The sequence below is a fragment of the Ranitomeya imitator genome, chromosome 4, assembly GCF_032444005.1.
Source record: "Ranitomeya imitator isolate aRanImi1 chromosome 4, aRanImi1.pri, whole genome shotgun sequence".
In the NCBI taxonomy this organism is placed as follows: Eukaryota; Metazoa; Chordata; class Amphibia; order Anura; family Dendrobatidae; genus Ranitomeya; species Ranitomeya imitator.
The window spans coordinates 66,200,108-66,225,023 of NC_091285.1; the positions used below are offsets into that span (position 1 = coordinate 66,200,108).

At 47.5% G+C, this 24,916-nt stretch overlaps 1 protein-coding gene across 1 annotated transcript; it reads left to right on the forward strand.

Annotated features, from left to right (window-relative positions):
- Window positions 1-2,003: 2,003 nt before the first annotated feature.
- CCNG1 (cyclin G1) lies at window positions 2,004-11,433 on the forward strand. The gene is made up of 7 exons (XM_069763794.1): window positions 2,004-2,161; window positions 4,346-4,609; window positions 5,167-5,420; window positions 6,459-6,537; window positions 7,989-8,087; window positions 8,261-8,457; window positions 10,346-11,433. The coding sequence occupies exons 2-6, from the start codon at window positions 4,346-4,348 to the stop codon at window positions 8,450-8,452; spliced, it is 888 nt and encodes a 295-aa protein (XP_069619895.1). The 5' UTR covers window positions 2,004-2,161; the 3' UTR covers window positions 8,453-8,457; window positions 10,346-11,433.
- The last annotated feature ends 13,483 nt before the right edge of the window (window positions 11,434-24,916 follow it).

Genomic DNA, 24,916 nt, shown 5'->3' on the forward strand with positions numbered 1-24,916 from the left:
AAAGAAGGCTCTGCTCTGTCATCGGCTGCACAACACTTTCATGATAGTTTGTTATTTAAAGGGTTTTTGCAAATTATGGATTTTACCCTCATTCTTTTTGCTGGTAAAAATATGAACATCCGTGTATTTTATTTATTTTTTTGACAGGCTGCTGTCATCACGACTACAGCATGTGACCGCTGCCACCAATCTCTGGGCTCGGCAGTCACACTTACTACCTCGGAATTACATATTGTAGCTGTGACGTCACCACTGCATCCTCTCACCAAAGAAAGGGGGCAGTGATAGAGGGGAAGGGCGAGGTGGGCAATTAAAGCTTGTTTTGTTTTTACATAGGGCAAGTGTAAAGGGGGGGGGGGTGATGTCATTCTGTAAAACCCCTTTAAATTTGACCTGGGTTTTCTAATGTATACAACTGTCTTTAGTAGTAAACACAACAATTTGTCAGGCCCTGTGCACACATTCAGTATTGGGTCAGTTTTCTACATCAGTATCTGTAGGGCAAAACCAGGAATGGGTGATAAATGCAGATATGACGGGTTTCTGATTGTTCCTCTCCTAGTTTGGGTTTACAAATTTCTGGGGAGAAAAACTGATAATGTGAACAGCAAGCTCTGGCGCTGGCACTTGGGAGCGGAGCGTGCGGCCGTATAGCAACACATGGAGCCGCACGCTCCGCTCCGGAGTGCCGGCGCCAGAGCTTGCTGTTCACATGCGAGACACGGACGTGTTTCTCGCATGTATGACTCCGGCCTTAAGCTGATTTATAAGACACACACAGGCCCCAACTCTCCATATGTGATTTTTTTTTTTTTTTTTTCTCTTGCTAAATTCTTCATGGGGGAGGATGAATTTTACACATCATCAGTCTTTTATTCCTCATACTTAAAAAAAAATATATATATATATCACAGCCATATTGTTAATTAAAACAGAAAAAATGAAGAAACCAAGCAGAGTTTTAAAGGGGCCGAGCCACAGGACAGCTGATATAAATGGGTGGGGGTCTGACGGCAGGGACCTGCATGGATGGAGCATCAGCAGAGCCGGGTATTGAGGCCCTGGCCTAATACTGATCCAGATCCCCATCAATCAATGGGTTATCAACGATCCGCAAGATAAGCGAGAACTGGGTTTCAATGGACAACCCCTTTAAAGGGAACCTGGCACCTGAATTTGGCGGGACTGGTTTTGGGTCATATGGGCGGGGTTTTCGGGTGTTTGATTCACCCTTCCCTTACCCGCTGGCTGCATGCTGGCTGCAATATTGGGTTGAAGTTCATGCTGTGTCCTCTGAAGTACACGCCTGCGCAAGGCAAGATTGGACACAGCATGAACTTCAACCCAATATTGCAGCCAGCGGGTAAGGAAAGGGTGAATCAAACACCCAAAAACCCCGCCCCTATGGCTGAAGATTGTTCCCTCCAAATTCAGGTGACAGAGTCCCTTTAAGAAAAAAAAAAGGAAACAGAAGGGTCACAATTGGGCTATGTTCACAGGTTGCATTTCGCAGTCCCAGCAACGTCTGAGAATTGAGGCCTCGTGCACACGGCCCGGTTTTCTTTTTCCTGTTTTATCAAAGAGCTTCCTTTTTGCAAAATGCAGCATGTCCCGTCTTTCAATGTTTTCTCAGTGTTTTTCTCCCATTGTGGGTGGTGCAAAAAAACCACAGGTATCAGGTGTTTTTGGTGCCAAAACCTGATGACGTTTAGTCAGATTAATTTTTTATGCACTAAAGTATATCAGCATGCAGAAGAGATAAATGTACCCTGACAAACGCAGCAAAAACTAAGCAAATTGTAAGTAACTTTAAACTTTGCATAAAAACGCAACGTGTGAACATGTGGGGCAACGATTGACTCACTAAGAACGCTGCAGTTCCACAATATCACCAGCAGGTGGCGCGCTGCCTCCTTAGACACGGCTGCAGCACAGCAGACCAATAGGAATGGAGGGGCGGGCTCCAGGCCGGTTATATAAGCGGCTGTCGGGGGGACGAGCCTTCAGTCGGCTGAGTAAAGGAGACCTGGGGAGGGCGGCAGTTAGCTTGGGGTGGGGGACGCTGGGTGACATTCTTCTAGGAGACATCCGGGAAGGAGCAGAAACAATTTTCCAAGATTAAGTAACTTCGTAAGACGTGGACCTCCCGCACCCCGGCAAGGTACGGCGCAGGGTTACCGCACTGTGTGCACTGGTGTGACGTGGGGGCGGCGGCGGCTTCTCCAGTTCAGCTCTTGAGAACGCGAGCGGTTAGTCTGAGGGACCGGACAGTCCGAGCGCTACAGGCGGTGAGCTCCGGTACCGCAGTGGTGCCCGTGCGGCAGGGCCTGCGGTTACCATGGAGAGGACAGGTCCAGGCTTGTCTTGTCTGTGGGGGAGGGGCTTGTGACGCTGGAGCAGCAGCTGGTCGGGGGTTGCTGGCCTGTGCGCATGTGCGGGGGAGGTGAGCGCAGTACAGTGATGGGTTCCGGCGGTAGGTGCACAGCCGCACTGATGTGTCCCGGAGCCCCGTGTACACCGTCGGCTACATGGCCGCTTATGTCAGAGATGAGTCCGTGGAGTGGGCTGCTGCTGACCCAGCTCTTCTGAGAGCGCAGGGTGCTGAGCCTGACATAGCCTGTACGGTCAGGAGACGGCCGTGTAGTGTGTACAGGGGCCTGGCCGGAGTATCCTATAATGCCCCATGTGGATCCTATGGCGTCCTAGGCACGGGGCACCCGGGAGGTGGGGCCGCCTCACACTGCTGGTCTGTATGGCGGCCTGCGCTGTGCGGCTTCTGGCTGAGGCTCTCCTGGGTAAAGGGCAATGGAGCTGTCATAGAGTGTGTGTGGCTTTTTTATTCTTTGTGGGTTGGAGAGGAGATAGATCTATTTTGACATCTGTTCTTTTTTTGGTTAAAAAATTAAAAACCGTCTGGCCCATACAGCTTTCTACACACAGGTGTGTAGGTTTTAGAAATGGGTGAAAATGTCACGGTGCCCCTTTAATAGATCTGGAGAGATTCGGAGAGATCATGTTCTTGTTTTCCAGAGAAGACAGCTGCACTGTATGAAGTGGTCTTACATTGGGGGGCTAGGAGGTCACTGAGGGCTTGTGTACCATTATCAAGTTGTCTTGGGCTATGTTCACATATTGCGGTTTTTACCGAGTAACCGTGGCGATTTTGCCTCTGCGGGTCCGCTGCAGTTTCCATTGCATTTACAGTAACATGTAAACCCTATGGAAACCGCAAACTGCTGTGCACATGCTGCGGGAAAAACCGCGCGGGAACGCAGCGGTTTACAACCCGCAGCATGTCACTACTTTGTGCAGAATCGCAGCGATTCTGCCCCCATAGGAATGCATTGATCCGCTTACTTCCCGCATGGGGCTGTGCCCACCATGCGGGAAGTAATGCGGATAATGTGCGGGTTATACCCGGGGTGGAGGAGAGGAGACTCTCCTCCAAGCCCCGGGAACCATATTTGAGTAAAAAAAAAAAAATTAAAATAAAAAAATCATGATATACTCACCTCTGAAGTCTCAGCACTGCACGCGGCCGTCCGGTCTCAGGTTTGCTATGCGACCAGGACCTGCGGTGACGTCACGAAGGTCCTTCTCGCACAGCATGTTTGGAACCGGACCGCCGCCTGCAGCGGCGAGGAGATCGGGACGTCAGAGGGTGAGTATATCATGATTTTATTATTTTTAACATTACTATTGATGCTGCATATTGCTGCATATGCAGCATCAATAGTAGGGGTAAAATCCTGCAGCGGAACCTGCAGGACAAACCGCGATAAATCTGCAGGGATAACCGCAGCGGGTTTACCCTGCAGATTTATCAAATCCGCTGCGGGAAAACCCGCAGGGACAGGACGCTATGTGTGAACATAGCCTAACATTGAGGTTACTGAGAGCAGCTGCACTGTATGAAGGGGTCTTACATTGGGGGGCTAGGAGGTGACAGAGGACAGCTGCACTGTATGAAGGGGTCTTACATTGGGGGGCTAGGAGGTGACGGAGGACAGCTGCACTGTATGAAGGGGTCTTACATTGTGGGGGCTAGGAGGTGACTGAGGACAGCTGCACTGTATGAAGGGGTCTTACATTGTTGGGGCTAGGAGGTGACGGAGGACAGCTGCACTGTATGAAGGGGTCTTACATTGTGGGGGCTAGGAGGTGACGGAGGACAGCTGCACTGTATGAAGGGGTCTTACATTGTGGGGGCTAGGAGGTGACGGAGGGCCACCTGTGGCTCATGGGTGAGTGACTGTTCTGCACTGATCTCTTCCACCAGATGCCGAGCGCTATGTGCCTACATACAGAACACTTGCTGAGCCTGATCTCGCGTCTTGTCTTGCAGATGATTGACACGCTTGTAACCTCAGAAGCTCAGCGCCTTCTTTACCAGCTGAACTCACTCTTGGAGCAGGAGCTGAAATGCCAGCCAAAAGCCTGTGGTTTGCGTCTGATAGAAACTGCTCACGACAATGGCCTCCGGATGACGTCCAGACTTCGTGACTTTGAAGTGAAGGATCTGCTCAGTCTAACTCAGTTCTTTGGTTTCAGTACAGAAACCTTCTCATTGGCTGTGAACATCTTGGACCGTTTCTTGGCCAAAATGAAGGTAAGGGACCCATGCTTGGAATCCTAATTCCGCACTATGTTTGTGCCCAGTGTTGGGCGCACACTCAGGAGGTGTATACCCAATGTTGGTCACTGTTAGTTTATTCCGAGGCTTCTGCCCACTATAGGGACCCATTATATAGAAAGATCTACCGCATGATGTGTTCCACTATATAGGAATGCAGAGGCTGCTGTATGGTTGTGCTGTCCTGTCTGTATACTTTCCTCCCCCCCACCCAGGAGATGTGATATGATCAGACCATGTTCCTGCACGGTCAGACACAGCCATTACACAGTACACAGCAGGGGCACATTTATTAAGGTTATCTCGGCACAGGAGCATTGGAAGTGTAACGTTCTATGGGCTGGAGTGAGCACAGCAAAGACGCAATGAAGAGTTCACAGATTTGCACTGTTAGTAGGTGAAGACTTCTGAAGGCCCATAGGGTAGCACTGATCCCACTATTAGTCTTGAATGTGTCACTACATTTGGGCAAGAGTAAAAACTGAACTCTGAGGAAGAATAATCAATATTCTGACTTAATATTTATCTTTCAGGTACAACCGAAATATCTGGGCTGTGTCGGCTTAACGTGTTTGTACCTTGCTGTAAAAAGCACAGAAGAAGAGCGAAACGTGCCCCTGGCGACCGATCTGATCAGGATAAGTCAGTACAAGTTTACAGTCTGTGACATGATACGCATGGAGAAGATCGTCTTGGAAAAGTTGGGCTGGAAAGTGAAAACTACAACTGCACATCACCTCTTACAAGTTTACCATTCCCTTGTTGTGGAGAACTTGTCAAGTGAAAGGTAAGATCATTACTATTGAGGTCACTCTGTAAATACTAAGCCATGTATCCTGGGTGGGACTAACGCATGTGACTTTTGGCCCAAGCATGGATGTGACGCACTGACCGGCCGATGTCTCCTGACCTAAACTCTACAGCCTCATGCACATGAGGTTCTCATGACCGTGTGACAAGAGAAATGTAAACATTCTGCAACAAAATAGCTGTATAGCTGATGTGCCCCTTCTCCAGACTGGTGGGCCGGTCAAGCTCACTGAGGAGGGCTCTGGTGTCAAGGTCCCCATATACACTGGGTAGCTGAAGGCTACAACTCCCAACTCTACCTTACATAGGAACGCTTGGATAACTACTCTTCAGCTTCCTCTCTACTGACGTCTGCTGGTACAGTCAGTCCACCCATGACATCTTGCTTTAACCTTTATGGGGGCCTTTAGAAGAACACTTGTGATGGCCAAAGTGTTCTAGTTGGGTGTAGACCTGTAATCAGGCATGCTTGAGTGACATGGGTAATGTGGGAGTGAGGACCCTGCCTGCCAGGGCTTCCAATGTACAGGGAGGGGAAAAGTGTACCATAGGTGAAGATGGAAGCTGCTGATCTGCAGTGTAGTGGTGCCAGGGGGTAGGCTGCATTTGCTGATTCAGATGAAGAGAACCTAAACCACGCCATGTACATTTGAAAAGGTTGACTGCTGGGGCAGACCTTTTTTCTCAATCTTGGTTCCCCAAGTAAATAAGTTATACTCTCCCCTGCTATCATTATCTCTGGATGTCTGATTTGCCCGAAGGAAGGGAAAGTGAAGCGGCTGCAGACTGGATGCAGGGATTGTCACACATGCCCTCCGAGAACCAGAGGCTAGGATAGCTGTTACTTACTAGGGGGACGCAGTGATTGAGAAGGGGTTGTAGGGGCAGTGAATATCCCCCTATTAACAAACGCTAACTTCCACCCTTGGATTGGATCATAAATCTACAAATGTAAAGTGATTGTCAAATTAAAATTACTGAAGTGTGATATATATTTAAAAAATTTCTCCTTTAGGCAAAAACTGTTCTCGATGGAACATCTTGAAGCAAATCTTAAGGCCTGTCACTGTAGGCTTGGATTCTCTAAAGCAAAGGTAAGTCAGGGGAGACAAACGACACAAATTCTGTGATGTTGCCTGCACTGGAATATGGACAAGATCACTTGGACTCCGTGTATCACGGCAAATACCCTATTTTAATAATGGCACTTGAAGATTTCTGGGACCCCCTTGATCCTGACAGGGAGACACCACTGCTTCAGCTTGCAAAACCCTTCAAACTTTTCCTGCGAAGGATTTTATATTGCTCTGTTGAAAAGAAAAAAACAATCGCCATTAGAATGGTGCTTTTGCTTGCGCACTAGCTCGTTCCGATAGGTACTGCTGCACTAGCGCCTCTGCTGGCTTTGTTGCTGCAGCCAAAAATTATTCTCGAGTTTGATAAATATTTTACCGTGGGACTGAGTTCTTGGTTCCCTTGGGGATTTCCTGTGTCCGCTCTCGCACTTGTCCTATGAAGAGTGGGCAGTGCATGCACAAATTGAATTAATCGATTGCTGATGATGCTACTACGCATGCGCCACCTCCCTGCACCATTTTGTTGTATTGTCAATTTTTCTTGGCTGCAGCAAGAAGAAGGTGCTTGCGCAGTAGCATCTATCTGAATGTGATAGATGGTAATGCTCAGCTGACGGATCCATTTTGTTATTTTTTCTCTCAACACAGCAATATAATCATTAACGGGTCATTCCATGTCAAGTGAACCAATGATTTTTACCACTGTATACAAGGGACCCACCTGCGGGGGAGAGTTTGCCGTGTCTTAGGCTTCTTTCACACTTCCGTCGCCAGTGTCCCATCCTAATGCGTCGGGAAGACGTGCCGACAGATGTTGATTAAAATGGTGATACACAGATTTTTCCTCTGCCTTGAAAATCCATCCTGCGTCCTTAGGCTTCCATTATAGCCGACGACAGACCGCACGGGACCTGAGTCCTTTTTTTTTTTTTTTTTTTTTTCTCTGAACTGTTTCTCTCCACGACAGACCGCTATTTTCCGACGGATGAAACGGACGGCAATCCGTCGCTAATACAAGTCTATGGGGAAAATGCAGGATCCTGCATTTTCAAAAATCAACGGATTTCGATGTGAGACAAGACGGAAGTGTGAAAGAGGCCTTGTCATATTCTAGTGTTATGCCATTTCTTACATTGTATTATCCCCTCAAGCCAGCACTCATTGCTGTGAGTTCCAATCATCTGTCATATTAACCGTTCCACCGTGGCATAATTTTAGTTTTTGTACATTCATTTTCCTGAGTCTTACAGGTCATTTATTATTATTTTTTTTTTCTACCAATAATCCAGAGTTGTAGTTTTGATTCCATTCATTTGTCTTGAGTAGTAAACGGATTATATCCCAAGTGATAAACTAGAGCAGGATTTCAGTACTTATTGAAGTTTTGTTTTTATGGGATTCCATGTGGGCACTGGCTCCCCATAATAGATACACCATTGTCACACGTTTGCCGTCTTTCTCTTTCCTAGCCCTCTATGTTGGCTTTGTCTATATTGGCAGTTGAGATGCAGGATCAGAAGTTGCATGAATTATCAGAAGTAATAGAAGGTCTCCAGACATATTCCAAGGTGAGAGGATTTACCCAGCACAAGTCATATAACAATTGTCGCCCCACCATAACTTTCTTATTTCTAGGCTTAACCCAGTGTTGCATTACTTTGTGATTTCTGCCTTCCACTGTAAAGACTAGAGGGGAATAGCTCCTTACGGAGTTTTAACGTCATCTCGCCTTTACTTTCAGATCAGTGGCAGAGAGTTGTTTTGCTGGAAAGAATTAGTATCAAAGTGCCTTGCAGAATATTCTTCAAGCAAATGTTCAAAGCCAAATGTTCAGAAGCTGAAGTGGATTGTATCTGGCCGCACGGCGAGACAGCTGAAGCACAGTTACTACAGGATAGCACATCTTCCCACCATTCCAGAATCGGCCTCCTAATGCAGGTAATTGTCAGGATAAAACGCTCTAAGGGAACATTTATAAAATGCTAAAATGTATATTGATGGTGGCGCAAAAGTGTTAAAAAGCTATTAATCCTTGCTGCGTTACCAAACCAACTTCCACACCAAGTCGGTGATGAATATGTAGTCTAATAAAAGTGTGTACCTAAGTACATGTAGGTACGTGCTAGATGTTAGCCCAAAAGAAAGCTACTAAAAAAGATAAAATCCGTATCGGTTATCAATAAAAGAAATTTTGCAGCTTCTAGGTATATCCACAGAAGTCTATAATAACACCAGGGGTAGGTAAAATGAGTAGTGTACGTAGATGTTTCCTACCTCCTGTCACAAGTCACATCTCCCAACGAGGTAGAAAGCCGCGATGCTGCCGCTGTAGTTCCAGTGAATTCCAGATAAAAACAATGCGTGGTACAAATCCAAACTGGTGACTGCCCTGGCCGGTAGCAGCTGCCCAAAAACTAACCTCCGGGCTGGGACAGAGTCCTGCGGTGCCGGACGTCGTGTGGAATGAAAGCCGTAAGTCCGGATACAGTGCAGGACCTGCGTGACGTAGCTGGTCACGTGACCGAAGCCTGGGAGTGAGGTACGGAGCGCTGTAAGGGTCACCTAACCTACGCGTTTCGGAGACTGCTGTCTCCTTCCTCAGGGTTTATAAAATGGCTTACAATTGAAATGGTCAAAGGGAATGTAGTCAGCAGGGTCAATTCTCCTCTAAGCTGTGTATATGCAATCCTAGAAAGTTGAATAAAATGACACGTTGATATGTAATGTTGATTACTCTAGAATAAGACCTTCTTAATATGTAAATGAGCTGTTAAGATCTATGGGTTGAACACAGATCTGCCTCCAAATTTGAGAGCCTGCTACCAGTGTGAGACCTGTAATGTCTGATAGCCTGCTGTCCTGAGCTACTTGTCTCACTGGTAATGCTTCCTTTCAGTTATTCTCTGGAGGCAGATCTCGTATAGATCATGTTAAGCATGTTAAGAATGTCTTATTCCAGAGGGTTGCTAAGAATCATGTTCAGCTTTCTATGACATACATGCTCATATAGACGACTTAGGAGAGTTGATCCTACTGACAGATTCCCCTTTTAAAAGCTTACTCCCTGCCTCACACTGACTTTACACAAGGATCAAATTACTGCTGCTCCTAAGCCTAATGGGAGTGGAGTGAGCCCCATGCCTCTAATTGCCAGTGCTGGATTCACAGCTGCACTGCTTATACTGCAGTATGTCAGCTATACTACTGCTTCTAAAGTATGTGCTACTGAGATGAGTGAGCAGGATCGCTCCTCTTCTGTGACATGATGGCATCTAGTATCTACCCAGCAGCTGTTGCATTTAGAAGTGGACCTGCAGAGGGGAAACCTGAATATGTAAATCACATAATGGCTTTATTGTGCTGAAAGTGTATTTATACTCTAATCTACAAAAAGTAGGTTGTCCCAGTATAGAAAATTGATGTGTTTTGTAACGTTGATAAATCCCTTCACATAATCAACCCCATAAGGCTTGGAAAATGGTAGTAATACGGTCCATATTTGCACCTAGACTACAACCAATGCCAGCCTGAGCCCAGATTTAGTGAACTTGGCTAACACTATGAATTATGATGCAGGTAATTTGTGCCCATTATCTGGGTGGTTGGAACAGGTGTAGAAATACTTCTGGCACTGACAGAGCTGCTGTTCAGCACTGCTCGCTGCTTTATATATGACTGGTTCCGATTGTGGGGGGTACCAAGTGTCAGACCCCACCAATCTGATGTTGCCCACCTATCCTAGGAAAAGGTCCTCAGTAGAAGACTGAAATGTTTGCCTTCAACTTTTAGTAAATTTTTTTTTTTTTTTTTTTTTCTTTCAATGCAGGATTTGAAAACTATTGACCTTCTGTTCCCTGGACACTGGCACTTATGTTGGATCCATAAACTGTGAAGCCTACAGAGAACATGGCAGCTAGTTAATCAAAGACAAGATGTGACCTAAAGGTCTTCAGGACTTGGAGAGATCTGCACAGGCCTCGGGGCTTGGCAACAGGAGATGGTGTCTTCTGTATGTTCACTGCAACCTACATAGTCCATTTTGGGAGGGGGTTGGCTAAGCAGAATGACTAATGAAGGGTTTTTTACAATGTAGGCTCGATGTAGATCCTTAATTCTCATCCCTCACAGATGTGAAATACTAATGTAGATACAAGCTACACTCAGTTCATAGTTCGGGGCAGGGGAGTCGGCATTCTGGCTGAAAACGCAGTCATATGATCTACATACTGCTACTATCGGCATAGCTCTGCTTATCAGCCTCTGGCCGTACAACTATAAGAAGCAAACTAATGGTCTGTATAGTTTTTCCAAAAAAAGCACTTTACTAGTTTTCTTCACATTTTTGGTGGTGGCGCCATGAGATGCTTCAGTGTTGGGCAATACTTGTCACACATGAGCTCTTGGTGCAGATCTGCCCTTTTGATGCCTTTTCTCTACTGTAGACCATCACTGATGGTTTAGCATTTAGTTATTAAAGTAATTTAGCCTTTAAAAACCTTATTTATTGATGGTCGCCTTGTAGGTACTTTGTTATAAGCTGAAACTTGGTCAAAGTTACTAACGATACATGGATATTTCCTGTCTAGAAGAAAGCTGAGGGCAATCCCAAGCTTGGTCCTGTGAAGTGGATCAGCGAAATGTGTATGTAGCTATGAAGCACGGCCACGGATGCAGCCCCCATTATATCAGTCTTCTGCATTTCACTTAATGGGTTTTCTTCTGGAAGGGATGTATTTGTAGTAATTACACTGATATATTGTGGTTGTATGATTGGCTGGTGTTACTGTAACAGCTGTCTGTCACTGAGGAGCGGCCTACAGATGGGCACATTGGGGGGCCTCTGTCCGGGTTATAAGCAGTGCCTCTGCACAATGCAGTAAGAAGTGAGCCTTTCAATAAATGTATTGAAAAGAAGGCATTGTCTTGTCTCTTGTTCTTCACTTATGTATAGTTACAAGATAGTGCAGCAGTGTGGAAACAAGTCTAATTCCTTCACAATTTACTGTAAATTGTCATCTTTTTCTGTCGCCCATGACGGCACCACGGAGAGAGGGGATCCACCCACCAAGGACAGGAAACCTACAGATAAAAAGGCGGTACCACTCTCCCGCATCAGTTGGTTTCCTGTCCTTGATGGGAGACTTACAGACTTACCAGAAGGAAGATCGTTGTGGGATTCCAGGGCCAATCAGTCCGACTCAGGCAGCTGGGGTCCCTCTGCCTCGGCTGGTGACCCGAGGCACCACCGCTGGGGCTAGTAGGCCTTTAGGGTGTGTGGGAGGTGACATGGAGTTCGCGGTCACCTCCCCAGGTAAGATGCGGCAACATCCAGGGGGTCCCTCTGTGGTTGCGGGAGGAGCGGCGCGGCTCTCCCTTTGGAAGCGTCAGCCTGCACACTGCATAGCCATCCGGCGTGCAGGGAACCGCGCGTTAGGGCAGGCTGCAAAGAGACCGGGAGCTCCAGTGGGCAGCGGGTCATGTGCGGCACCATCTTGAGCAAACTGCACGTGCGCGAGCTAGTGGAAAGAGCGATAATGGTATACTCCGCAGACAGCGTTCCTGCGCAGGCGCCGGAAGAGGCGCTTCTGTGCAGGCGCATAATTGGATTAAGCGGCGAGAATCGCCGCCGCATAAAAAGAGGCTGCTTCAGTAATCAGTTGTTAAAGGGAAACCGCAGCACTAGCCACAAAAAAAGAGATGCCGCAGCAGCGATAAACATACAGGGGGGTCCCTCTGGTTACGGGGAGAGTGGCGCTCTCCCTCCTGAAGCGTAAGCCTGCAATCTGCAAAAGCCGGGGCCCCAGGTGTGCAGCGTTAAAAAAAAAAAAAAAAAAAGGGCCGCATGCTGCCTCTCCCAGAATCTTCTCCAGAGAAACACAGGAGCTGAGCCCAGGGCTGAAACCCTCCGGCCGGCGCCAACGCCGACTGGCAAGCCACCGCTACTTCGGTTGCCATGCCTGGACCTCATGGGGGAGAGAAAATCATTGACAGCAATACAGCATTTCTGATGGGACGCCGCTTCCCCTCATGATGGGCTCTCGGTGTTATCAGCTCCCCCTGTTTTTTAGCAGTTATGGAGCCAGCACAGGTAAGTGCATGGTGGAATGTTCTGTTGATAGCTCTTGCCTTTGTGCTAAGCTGTGCTAGAGCTTCATATGCGAGGTATGTTTTCACATATACTCAGCCAGACCTTGGACCTCAAGGCTATAATAAAGCCATATGTCCAGGCTACATCTCATGATTTGGCTTAAGTTAGTTGCATGTCTTGTCTGTGCAGAGCCTTATGATTGGACTCAATATAAACAGGTGTCTCACTTTTCTTTGCAACTTAACTACTCTATGCCTTGGGAGGACATATAGTGTTAATGAAGCACTTTGTCTCCATGAAGACTGCCCTTCAGCTGAGGCTCATTAGTTAGCTCCTTCGGGTGGGGTCAGTCGGACAAATGAGATATACTATTCAGTGGAGGCTTATCAGTATCTCTGAGAGATTGTGCTTTTGCTTTTAACTATGGGCCGGTTTGACATCTTCAAGCATGACTGTAGCTCTATGCTTTATATTGTGTGGCTGGACATCATGGCATGTTGATACTTTTATGCATTATATTGAGTGCAACACGTTGCATTATGATTCTTCTATGCATCTTACAGAGTGCCCCTGTGTCACGGTGCCTCTATGCATTATATTGCGTGTCTGTGTATCATATTGCTTCTATGCATTATATCGAGTGTCTCTGTATCATGTCACATCATAGTGCTTCTATGCATTATATTACATGCCTTTACGTATCATATTGCATCATGGTTCCTCTATGCCTTATGTTGCGTACCTCTGCATCATGTTGCAGCATGGTGTCTCTGTGCATCTTACTGAGTGCCTCTGTGTGTCATATGGCATCATAGTGCCTCTATGCATTATTCTAGGTGCCTCTGTGCATAATGTTGCATCTTGGTGCCTCTATGCATTATATGGCATATGTGTATCATATTGCATCATAGTGCTTTTATGCATCATATTGCATGCCTCTATGTATCTTGTTGCATCATAGTACCTCTAGGCATCGTATTGAGTGCCTCTGCGCGTTGTATTGCATCATGGTGCCTCTGTGCATCGTACTGAGTGCCTCTGGGTGTCATATTGTACCATAGTGCATCTATGCATCATACTGGGTGCCTCTGTGCTTCATATTGCATTATTGTGCCTCTATGCATCATGTTGCATCATAGTGCCTTTATGCATCATATTAAGTGCCTCGTGCCTCTATGCATCATACTGAGTGCCGCTGTGCATCATGTTGCAGCTTAGTGCCTCTGTGCATCACGTGTTATAGTGTTTCTTATTGCCTCCCGAAGGTGGCATCCCGGTTCCGCAGAACTCAAGAGATATCTCTACCCTCCTTTTGTCTTAACCCTAAAAATGGGGAGGAGGAATCATTGCATACACTAGATGTCAGGAGATGCTTCATACAGTACTTAGAAGCCACCAGAGAGAGTAGGGAGGATGCCTCTTATGTGCTTTCAGGATCCCTGGAAGGGGAAAAAGGCCTCCGAAGCTACTCTGGCGAGATGGATCACAGATGCTATCAGCCTATCATACTCATCAAGTGGAATGTCTGTTCCAGTGGAGGTCAAGGCTCACTCAACGAGAGCAGTGACAGCTTCTTGGGCAGAGAAGGCCGGAGCTTCGATTGACCAGATATGTAGAGCTGCTATTTGGTCATCACCTTCCACATTCTATAGGCACTATAGATTGGACCTGATCTCCTCTTCGGACCTTACTTTCGGTAAAGGGTTCTGGAAGCGGTGGTCCCTCCCTGAATATACTATCTATGCAAATCTCTCCGTGGTGCCGTCATGGGCGACAGAGAAAAATATAGTTCTTACCGATAACGGTATTTCTCTGAGCCCATGACGGCACCCGTACATTCCCTCCCTTCACTCATGGGTGTGCACGTTAATATAGTGCCATAGTTTATTTATGACAGGTCACGCAGTATCTCAATTAAGTTAAGTAATATTGAAACTAATAAGCTGTTCCATAGTCTCCCATCGTTCTCTAGTAAACAACTGATGCGGGAGAGTGGTACCGCCCTTTTTATCTGTAGGTTTCCTGTCCTTGGTGGGCGGATCCCCTCTCTCTCCGTGGTGCCGTCATGGGCTCAGAGAAATACCGTTATCGGTAAGAACTATATTTATTAGGTCAGACTTGCCACAAATTAAAGTGAACTGCTGCCTCAATCAAGACAGGCCTCCATTATTAGAGATCGGTAACTGATTTTTTTTTTGGTATGATACACTGGGTTCTATCAAAAGCCAGGTGCGTGGCAAAGAATTCCGGGTTGCCCTATCGGACAGATTCCCCACCAACTTAACAGCATTCTAGCTGCATGGAAATACTGAGACCTGGCAGTCGTCATGTGAGAAGCTACAGGAAGCCTGCCCTTAATCATATAATAAAATATATTTCTAAAAAAAAAAATATATATTTTTTTTTTTCTCCTCCCGTCCCTACATGGGTTAGTTGCATGAGAGATTCTTCTACAATGAAGATGTCTTCTCTCCTGGAATGACACTGTACAGACTTAGAAGGCCTGGTGCTGACACCACCTACCTGGGCAGAGGTCTCGGCTAGTTAGTGCATCATGTGCCATAGTGCAGGGTTCCTGGTTCTGACGCTGCTACCCTCCATTGTAGGCTCTTGCTACTACCAGTTCTGTTCTGAACAATGTCTCCAGAACTCCAGCCCTCAGGGGCCAGCAACAGCTCAAGTTTTTAGGATTTCATTAGTATTGCAAAGGTGATGGAATTATCAAGGCAACAGAAATTTCCACGGTCTCATGCCTGTGCAATACTAAAGAAATTCTGATCTGTTGGAGTCCCTGAGGACTGGAGTTTGGGGAAACGCTGCTCTAGAGTGTATCCAGAGATGGAAGAAAAAGGTTAAGCTATGGTGTGGAGGCAGCAAAGGTAAATGTATTGTGAGTGTTGCCTCAGTTGAGCTAGACTTCTGGGCTAATACTAGTCACATGGCTTCATGCTGAAGCTGGGTAGCAGCTCTCTGGCCCACAACTCGAGGTTCGTTATCCACATTTAGGAATTACTGCAGCATAGTGGATGAGATTCCTAGGAATCCAGTGGTCCACTATGAAACCATGTTCACCTGCAGAAACTGACATGTGGCGCGTCTTTCAGGACTCCAGAAATTGCTTCAATAGAATTAATTGAACGGAGTTCAGTGATTTGCCTGCATTCAATTAGACGCAGCAAAATGTATGTCTACAGCTGGATTGTGGGAATGGAACCTCGGGGGTTTAACTTTGCTACCTTGTATCATAGCCACTGCTCTTTGGTTGTTTTCATGGTTTGGCCTCATAAGCCCTCATGATTGTGCTTCAAAGTGGCAGCAATTCCTCCTGCGGTTGTCAGCTGTATATGACAGCTGACACCCTGCAGTATTAGATGACTGGTTTTCTGATCAAAGAATAATTGAACACACTGGCGCTCCCTGGGGGCAGTAACTCTTGATAAAAGATCACAATACTTTGAAATGCATTGGTCACCCTTCTGATCTCAGCACTGCTCTGTGACGTCACATGCTAGGAAGTACAGTCGGCCATTTTCCTCGGCTGGTATCCAGGGATACCACCGGCCGGGGCTCCCATGTGAGCAGCTCCCATGTACTCCCGCTGCCTCATTGCTTATAGGAGCATACACCATCCTTTGCTACCAACACAAAACTGAAGCAACTCTGCTACTTCCAAGCGGTAACTTGCCACACATGGGTAAGTGATTGCATGTGCCTTTATAATATTCCCTGGAATCTAAATCTTGGGCACTGCTTCATCTATACCATCTCGTCAATGGGCCCACCTCAGTGAGCCCATTTAATGGTGTAACTAGATTTCACCTACACCTCATTGGGGGACTCATGACTATGGGGTGTTATGCTGCTGCCACTAGGAGGACACTAAGTGATTATACAAAGATTAACTTCTGCCCTGCAGTATACAGCCCCCCCCCCCCCCCTTCCTGCTGGCTCTAAGTGAACCAGTTTCTGTTTAGTGTCTATAGGAGGCACTTGGGTCTGGTCTTCAGACCCCAACATTTATTTTCTATAAATTTTTAATTAATGGAGTGAAGGGGGAAGACGGATCCTTTCTAGGCTCCGATCTCCCCCAAATCATCAACAGGCGAGAACGCGGAGAGTTCCTCCCATATACCCTCTCCTGCGACTTGGGAAGTCATGCCTGAACGCACTTCAGGGGTGATGGCTTGTTCGGGTCCTGATCTCCCCACACCAGCAACAGTTGACCACATGGAGTGTCACCTCCATGTATCCTCTCCTAGAGCCAGGCCTATAGCCGGGCCCCCACTGTGGCGTCCGTGCAGCCTCCACTGCATCACCACTGACCCTTGGCAGATGATGGAAGGCGGCAGAAAGACTCCACCTCCCCTATCTATGGGGATGGTTGATTTGAGAGTGAATACCTAGACCAGCACACCTGCATCTGAGAGTAGGACTGCAGCTGGTTGAGGAGGCTCAGAGGGGTCCTGGTCCCTGGGAAGGGGAGGTGTCCAAGTGTCTGGCAGCGTTCTCTGATACCGCCCCAGCTTCTTCCTTGTCCCCAGCGTCGCAAGGGCTTTGGCCTATCCCCAAGCTCCTGACAGGCTCGTCGGTGTAAGGATGCAGTCCACATTCCTATCCCCCCAAAAATTGAGTCTTCGGCTTCTGGCCAGGACAGGACGCAGGTCCGGCAAGTGCTGTGGTGAACCACCGTGGCCCGCACCTTCCCCGGCTCCAGAAATTTACACCCCGGCTTCTAGCTGGGATAGGCCACATTTTATGGCCTCGCCTACCGGGGGTGGCACAGCCCATGTGTCTGGCGCTTCTTGTCCCAAACGAGAAGCGCCTTCCTTATCTCGTCGGCCATCTTCCTTCACCCTCGGCACTGCCGCAGGGGCAGGCCTGGGCACAACAGGAGCAGCGCTGACAGAAACGCTGTGGGAACAGACAGCGGCACCTCCCCTGGGGACTCCAGACACAGGACCTAGGTAAGCTGCAGAATCTTAGCTTAATCCTTCCTCTGCACATACATCCTCCCTCTATCTCTCTGGATGAAAAGAAACAGGGAACACTATGTCTCAATCTAAAACTTCCAAAAAGACTAACAAGACACACACTGTTTTTTGCTTCATGTACCACTTGCAAGGATTCTTTGCCCCGGGGCCACAATATTGCGTTCTGCACGGCCTGTGACCCGATAACTACCCAGGAGCCACCGGTCACTGATACTGACCCCAGCGAGCCTAGTCCCCCTGAGTGGGCCACTTCTCTCTCACGGTCTATGGCTTCTCTGGTCAAAGCGATAGACTCTCTCCGGGACCCTTCCTCTAGTCGGCGTCAGTCTGTTGGTTGTGGAAAACCCTTCCGACAGACAAAACTCTTTATCTAATGGGTCGTACCTTATCAAAAAGTGCTCATGCTTCTAGAAAAAGAACTCATGGCACATCCCCTGAACCTCCTCGTGCTTGGGCTTCTGGGAGTTTGGCTTCTCGCTCACCTTCTCCAGGGGTTGGTAGCGAACATGATTCAGAATATGAATCTGATGCGTCCTTTGATCAGGACTCCCAAAATGATCAGGAGACACTTGATTCCCTCATTGAGTCAGTCAACAAGGCTCTGAGGGTGGACGAGGAACCCGTACCTATTCCAGATCACGCCATGTCCTTTAAGAGGACTAAACGCCCTCAGAGAGTGTTTGCCAACCACCCCGAGTTTAAGGACATTGTTGAGAGACATAGGGACCGACTGGATAAACCCTTCACAGGGCAGAAGCCCATGGAGTCTAAATATCCTTTTGCTCCTGATTTAAGAAAGAATTGGTTACAGTCCCCCCCAGTGGATCCTCCCGTATCGCGGCTTGCCTCAAACTCTTCTATCCTTGTCCGATGGCGCCGCAGTCAAAAATCCTACTGATCGCCAAATTGACAATCTTGCTCGTTCAGTCTTTGAGGCTTCTGGAGCTGCACTCTTTCCATCCATTGCTGCGACCTGGGTGGCTAAAGCTATGGTCCATTGGACTGAGGTCTTGTCCGCAGCCATTCAGGAAACTGACCTACCCCTGAGGCGGCATGCCTCGCTAATCAGATAGCTCGAGCCAGGGATTTTATGGTGTCCGCTTCTTTGGATGCGGCTAACTGAGCTTCCCAAGCAGCAGCTAACGCCATCACCATTAGGAGGGCCCTATGGCTCAGAGACTAGCGTGCGGATTCTGCTTCCAAAAAGTCTTTAACCTCTCTGCCCTATCAGAGCAGTTGCTTATTTGGAGAAAAACTTGATCAACTAATTTCCGATGCTACTAGAGGGAAGAGTAAGTTTCTTCCTCAGCAGAGGCCCGTTCGACCCTTTCGGAACCAGCAACAAGTTCGGACCGGATTTTTTCTGTTACAATCCCAACTGGTCCTCTACATCCACCTCTTCGGGACCAGGACAGGCCCAATGCAGGGATAGATGTTCCCAGGTCTCATATAGACCCTCTCATTCCTGGAAAAGTGCGGCCCATACTGGACCTCAAACTGTTGAACAACTTCGTAAGAGTGCGATGATTCAGAATGGAATCGCTCTGTTCAGTCATCGCTTCAATGGAAAAAGGAGAGCTCTTAGCGTCCATAGACATCCAGGACGCTTTACCTTCACATCCTTTTTTTTTTTTTTTCTCCCCCTCACCAAAGATTTCTATGATTCGCAGTTCAAGATAAACATTTTCAATTCGCTGCGTTGCCCTTTCGCCTTGCCACCGCCCCCAGAGTCTTCAAGGTCATGACTGCTGCCATGGCCATCCTTCACGCTCGCGGGTGGTAGTGCTACCGTATCTAGGTGATATCCTGATCAAGGGACCTTCTTCTCATGCCTGCAAGGAGTGCGTGAGCATCCCAATAAATACGCTTTCTCGCCTGGGCTGGAAAATAAACTTCAAAAAGTCCTCGCCAGTACCGGCTCAGCGAATATCCTTTCTGTGAATGATCCTGGACACTTCCCAGGGATTGGTGATCCTTCCTCCAGAAAAAGTCTTAGCCTTACAGAAGGGAACTCAGATGCTCTGCCGCTCTTTTCCTCACTCTCTGCATTTCAGTATGAGAGTTCTTGGCAAGATGGTAGCAGCTATAGAGGCGGTTCCATATGCACAGCTACACCTCCGCCCCCTGCAACATGCTCTTCTGGCGGCTTGGGACAGGAATCTGTTCTCTCTCTCGACCGTCGATTCCACCTTTCTCAGCGGGCCAAACAGACCCTCAGGTGGTGGACGTTGAAGTCTTCGCTAAATCAGGGGAAGTCCTTCCTCCCAGTTCATTGGCTAGTGGTGACCACAGACGCCAGCCTTCTTGGCTGGGGGGGCAGTGTTCCGCCATCTCAGGGGAGCTGGTCTCCTCGAGCGTCGTGTCTGCAGATCAACATTTTGGAGATACGGGCAATCAAGTTAGCCCTGCTGCAGTTTCATCACCTCCTGGCAGGTCGGCCTATCAGGATTCAGTCCGACAACGCCACAGCTGTGGTGTATATCAACCGTTAGGGGGTACCCGCAGCAAGACGGCCATGATCAAAGTTGGTCACATTCTCCGTTGGGCCGAGAGGAACCGCTTGGTGATCTCGGCAGTCCACATCCTGGGCGTAGGGAATTGGGCGGCAGATTTCCTCAGTCGCCAGGGTCTCGCCTCGAGAGAGTGGTCTCTCCATCTGGAGGTTTTCCAGCAGATCTGCTGTCGCTGGGGGACATTCAGTAGCCATCGGAGCAGATGCACTCGTCCTCCCGTGGCATTAATTTCGGCTTCCGTATATATTCCCCCCGCTCCCCTTACTTCCGAAGGTTATCAAGAAGATCAGAGCAGAGGGGTTACCAGTAATCCTGATTGCGCTGGATTGGCCTCGTCAGGTGTGGTATGCGGAACTAGTTCAGCTCGTCGCCGACGTCCCCTGGCGACTGCCAGATTCCACAGATCTGCTGTCCCAGAGCCCTATTTACCATCAGAACTCCGAGGCCCTGTGTTTAACGGCGTGGCCGTTGAATCCTGGGTTCTAGCTCAAGCAGGATTTTCTCGTCAGGTGATCTCTACCATGCTTAGTGCCAGGAAACCCACGTCTATGCGCATTTATCATCGCACCTGAAAGACCTTCTTCTCATGGTGCAAAGACCGTGGACGTTCTCCTCTTGACTTTTCCATTCCTCCATTTTGGAATTTCTGCAGACCGGATTGGAGTCAGGTGTCGTGCTTAGTTCACTCAAAGGGCAGATTTCGGCCTTATCGGTTTTGTTCCAACACAGGATTGCCAACAGATTACAGGTGAAGACCTTCATTCAGGGAGTCTTTCATGTGGTGCCTCCCTATAAGATGCCGTTGGAACCATGGGATCTTAATTTTGTCCTCGGGGTTTTACAAGAGGCCCCTTTCGAACTGCTGCAGGAAGTCTCTCTATTTTTCTTTCATGGAAAGTAGCTTTCCTAGTTGCGGTCACGTCAATCAGGCGAGTCTCAGTTAGCGGCCCTGTCCTGTCGAGTCCCGTTCCTGAATTTTCATCAAGATAAGGTGGTTCTGAGGACGTCCCCGTCTTTTCTGCTGAAAGTTGTCTCTTCTTTCCATCTCAACAAGGATATTGTTTTGCCCTCACTCTGTCCGGCACCAGTACATCGCATCGAGAAGGCCCTTCACACCCTGGTCTTGTGAGAGCCCTGAAGAGATATGTCTCGCGGACGGCATCTTTTCGCAAGTCAGATTCCTGCTTCCGGAGGGGCATAGGAGGGTCTAGCCTCTTCAAGGGCCACAATAGCCAAGTTGACTCACTCAGCCATTCAGGAGTCCTACTGTGTTAGGGGTGAACCTGTCCCAGCACGGATTAAGGCACACTCCACTTCGTCAGTGGGCGCCTCTTGGGCCATTCGGCACCAGCAGAACAGATGTGCAGAGCTGCGACTTGGTCCAGCTTGCATACTTTCACAAAATATTACAGTATTCATTCTCAAGCCTCTGCAGATGCGGCTCTCTGCAGAGTGGCAGCACCACATCTATAAACTCGCTGGTACATGGGGTAATAACAGTTGATTGTTCCCCACCCAGGGACTGCTTTACGATGTTCCATGGTCCTGTGTCATCCAAACAGGCATAGGAGAAATAGGGATTTTTGTGTACTCACCATAAAATCCATTTCTCTGAGCCAATCATTGGGGGGCCGGGGGCGTGGCCTATGCCTGAAGCATGAGGACGTAGGTTCTGGAGCTCTAGGGATAAACATACCAATCCGACTTAATAAGCTACTTTAATCAAACCATCCAGCCCCTAAACTGTGTGGGAAAGGTCCAGGACACAGCTTAACCCCTTTCTTGGCGTTTATTTTCTAATTTGGGGACTTTAGAAGCCTAAACTGGGCTGAGGCCTACAACGCTGGTGCAACACAGAGGCCGAGACTTTAATTTCCTCTTTAAGGCTAATTTACCGGAAGGCTCCCATCATCAGAGCGACACCAGGGATCCAGAGAGCACCCGAACGGAGCCGCAGACATTGCCGGAGCCTCCGTACACAGGAGGTAAGAGCCCCCAAACCCAGCACTCAGCGCGCAGACTTCACATACATCAGTAGAAGCAGCATCGCGCCTGCTGCTGCAGATTCTGATGCTTCTGCGTTCTATCCACTATAGCACCACCGCACAGTTGGAGGTTTCTCTCCCTCCTGCAGGCACGTATATAAGTGCCACCGAGCCACACTAAGGCCGCTTCAAATACAGCAACAGCGGCGGCTCCCACACCGGTTATCCCGGTATCAAAACCATACACTCTTCTGGGGAAAGAGTGTAAGTGACGGCCCCCCCCTGTGCACTCGACGAGCAGACCCCATATACTTTAGTAGAAGCAGCGTCGCGCCTGCGGCTGCAGATCCTGACACCTCTGAGTTATATCCACTTCAGCTCTACCGCACAGTTAGAAGACTCCCTCCCTCCTGCAGGCACGTACATAAGTGCCCCTGAGCCATACTAAGGCCGCTACAAGTACAGCAGCAGCGGCGGCTCCCACACCGGATAACCCGGTTTCAAATCATATAATCCCCTGGGGACAGAGTGTAAACGACGGCCCCCACCTGTGATACTCATTGGGGAAGACACGTTTATCTCACACTGTGCTGCCAAAACCCTGCCTAAGCAGCAAGGAACACATCTCACACAGCTCTGGGTTTAACTAGAGAAGCTGTCCAATACCGCTCGTGGAAAAACACAGAGCAGGACAACTGCAGCCTAAGTGGATAGAGACATTAGATTATTAACAGTCTATACGTTACAACAATCAAACTATCAAGTTCAGTCACTATGAGCTTTTCAAAAACAAAAGGAGGAACTCAACACCAATACTCACCAAAATCCCAAAGTACTGCAAAGCAGAATAAACTCTACAGCAGTTACAAACTGCATAGGGAACAAGCGAATCTTATCAGTCCAGTCAAATCTAGGTCCCCTCCAAGAGACTTAAATCATCGTCCAGAAATAAATAGGAAAATAAAAATGGATGGAAATCCCAACTCATCAGACAAAATGGACTCAACTTTCTCTTCTAAAAGAAGTACGCCAGGAGCATCTGGTGAAAAATATGAGGACATAATAGATCTATGTGAATCAGAAGACTCCTCAAATGACTATAGCCCTAACCAAAGTCCAGACAAACAAAGAGCCAGAAGAGAGAGCCCTAAAAGAACTCCGTCTGCTACAAACCTGCAGAATCAAGATATCCCAGCAGATATCCTTGACAAGATAGGTATGATGCTAGATAAAAGATTTGAACTGCAGAACCAAAAAATCGACAGCGCCAATGAACAATTTGTGAAATTTTGCGACAAAGTCGAAAAACAACTGACAAACCATGAGAACAGGATCCAGAAATTAGAAAGAGGAGCTGCGGAATCGTCAGTTGACCTGGAATATATTTCAGCGGAAGTCCATAAGTTGAGAGTAAAAATGGCGGACATCAAAGAAAGGGGGCGACGAAATAATATAAAGATCAGAGGACTACCGGAAACAATAACCCAAGAAGATCTCTCAAACCACATTCAAGATATCTTCAAAACAACTATCCCGGACTTGACACCCTCCGACCTCATTATAGATAGGGTACACAGACTCCCTCGACCTTCCAGAATTGCATTGGATGTTCCAAGAGACACCATCTTGAGAATCCACTTCTACCAAACTAAAGAAAAAATTCTAAACTACCTGAGAAAAAATAAATTCTTCCCTGAACCGTATAAGGATTTGAAAGTTTTCCCGGACCTCTCTAAAGAGACACTAGAAGACCGAAAAGAGTTCAGCAGAGTTACCTCTATTCTCAGAGAGGAAAAAATACCCTACACATGGGGCTTTCCCTTAAAACTGTTGGTGATCTTTAAAGGACGAACCATCCCAATTCATTCTCCTGGAGAAGGAATGGACTTCATCCATTCCATAAAAGACACTTTCACCAACGCTAAAGAGTGAGACAAAACTGTTTCCAAAGGTCTTATTACTATAAATGGGGGAAGTTTGGTTCTGATTATTCGCTTTTAGGATGTTATCTCTTTTTTCCTTCCACAGGAGTTTCCCGCTGAGAGGTGGTAGTATCTCTTCTGGTCTACCTGATCAATTGTTTCATATTGTTAATTATCTTTTCTTTGCAGAAAGTCGGTTATATTGTTGAGTATTGAGTTTTGTTATAGCTGTAACTGTTTATAATACCCTACCCTTTTGAGCAATCTTCACTACTGTGTTTCTTTCAGCTATTTATATAAAACAATGAAGCTGAACGTAGTTTCTTATAATGTTAGGGGTCTTAACAATCCAAGGAAACGGCATGCCCTCTGGAAAGAACTGATCAAATCTAAGGCTAATATTATATGCATACAGGAATCTAAATTTCTTGAGGGTAACCATCCATACTTCACACACCACAAATTTCAACACATTTTTGAGGCATGCAATACAAAAAAGAAAGCAGGTGTAATAACAATGGTAGAGAGCTCTACCCCATTCGAAGCACTAGGCGAGTACAAAGACAAAAGAGGTCGATATCACATCTTGACCTGTAAAATAAATGACCAGGAATGTACATTCGCTAACATCTATGCCCCAAACATAGGTCAGATCCATTTTTTGAACAAGGTCATGAAGAAAATTGAAGAAGTCAAGAGAGGGAATTTGTTTCTGTTGGGTGATTTTAACATTACCCCAGACAAAAAGCTAGACTCATCTTCAAAAAATAGGCCAAGTGCAGATTGTCTTAATGTATGGTTGGACAAGAACGAGGTGTTCGACACCTTCAGATGCCTTAACTCAAACTCCAGAGAGTTCACACATTTTTCAGATGTGCACCAAACAGCCTCACGAATT

Bases quoted from the DNA above. Each gene is read 5' to 3' on its own strand.
- CCNG1 (XM_069763794.1), top strand. From the start codon at position 4,346: ATGATTGACACGCTTGTAACCTCAGAAGCTCAGCGCCTTCTTTACCAG. The intron at 4,610-5,166 runs GTAAGGGACCCA...TTTATCTTTCAG, and splicing joins GTTTCTTGGCCAAAATGAAG to GTACAACCGAAATATCTGGG. The intron at 6,538-7,988 runs GTAAGTCAGGGG...TCTCTTTCCTAG, and splicing joins TTGGATTCTCTAAAGCAAAG to CCCTCTATGTTGGCTTTGTC.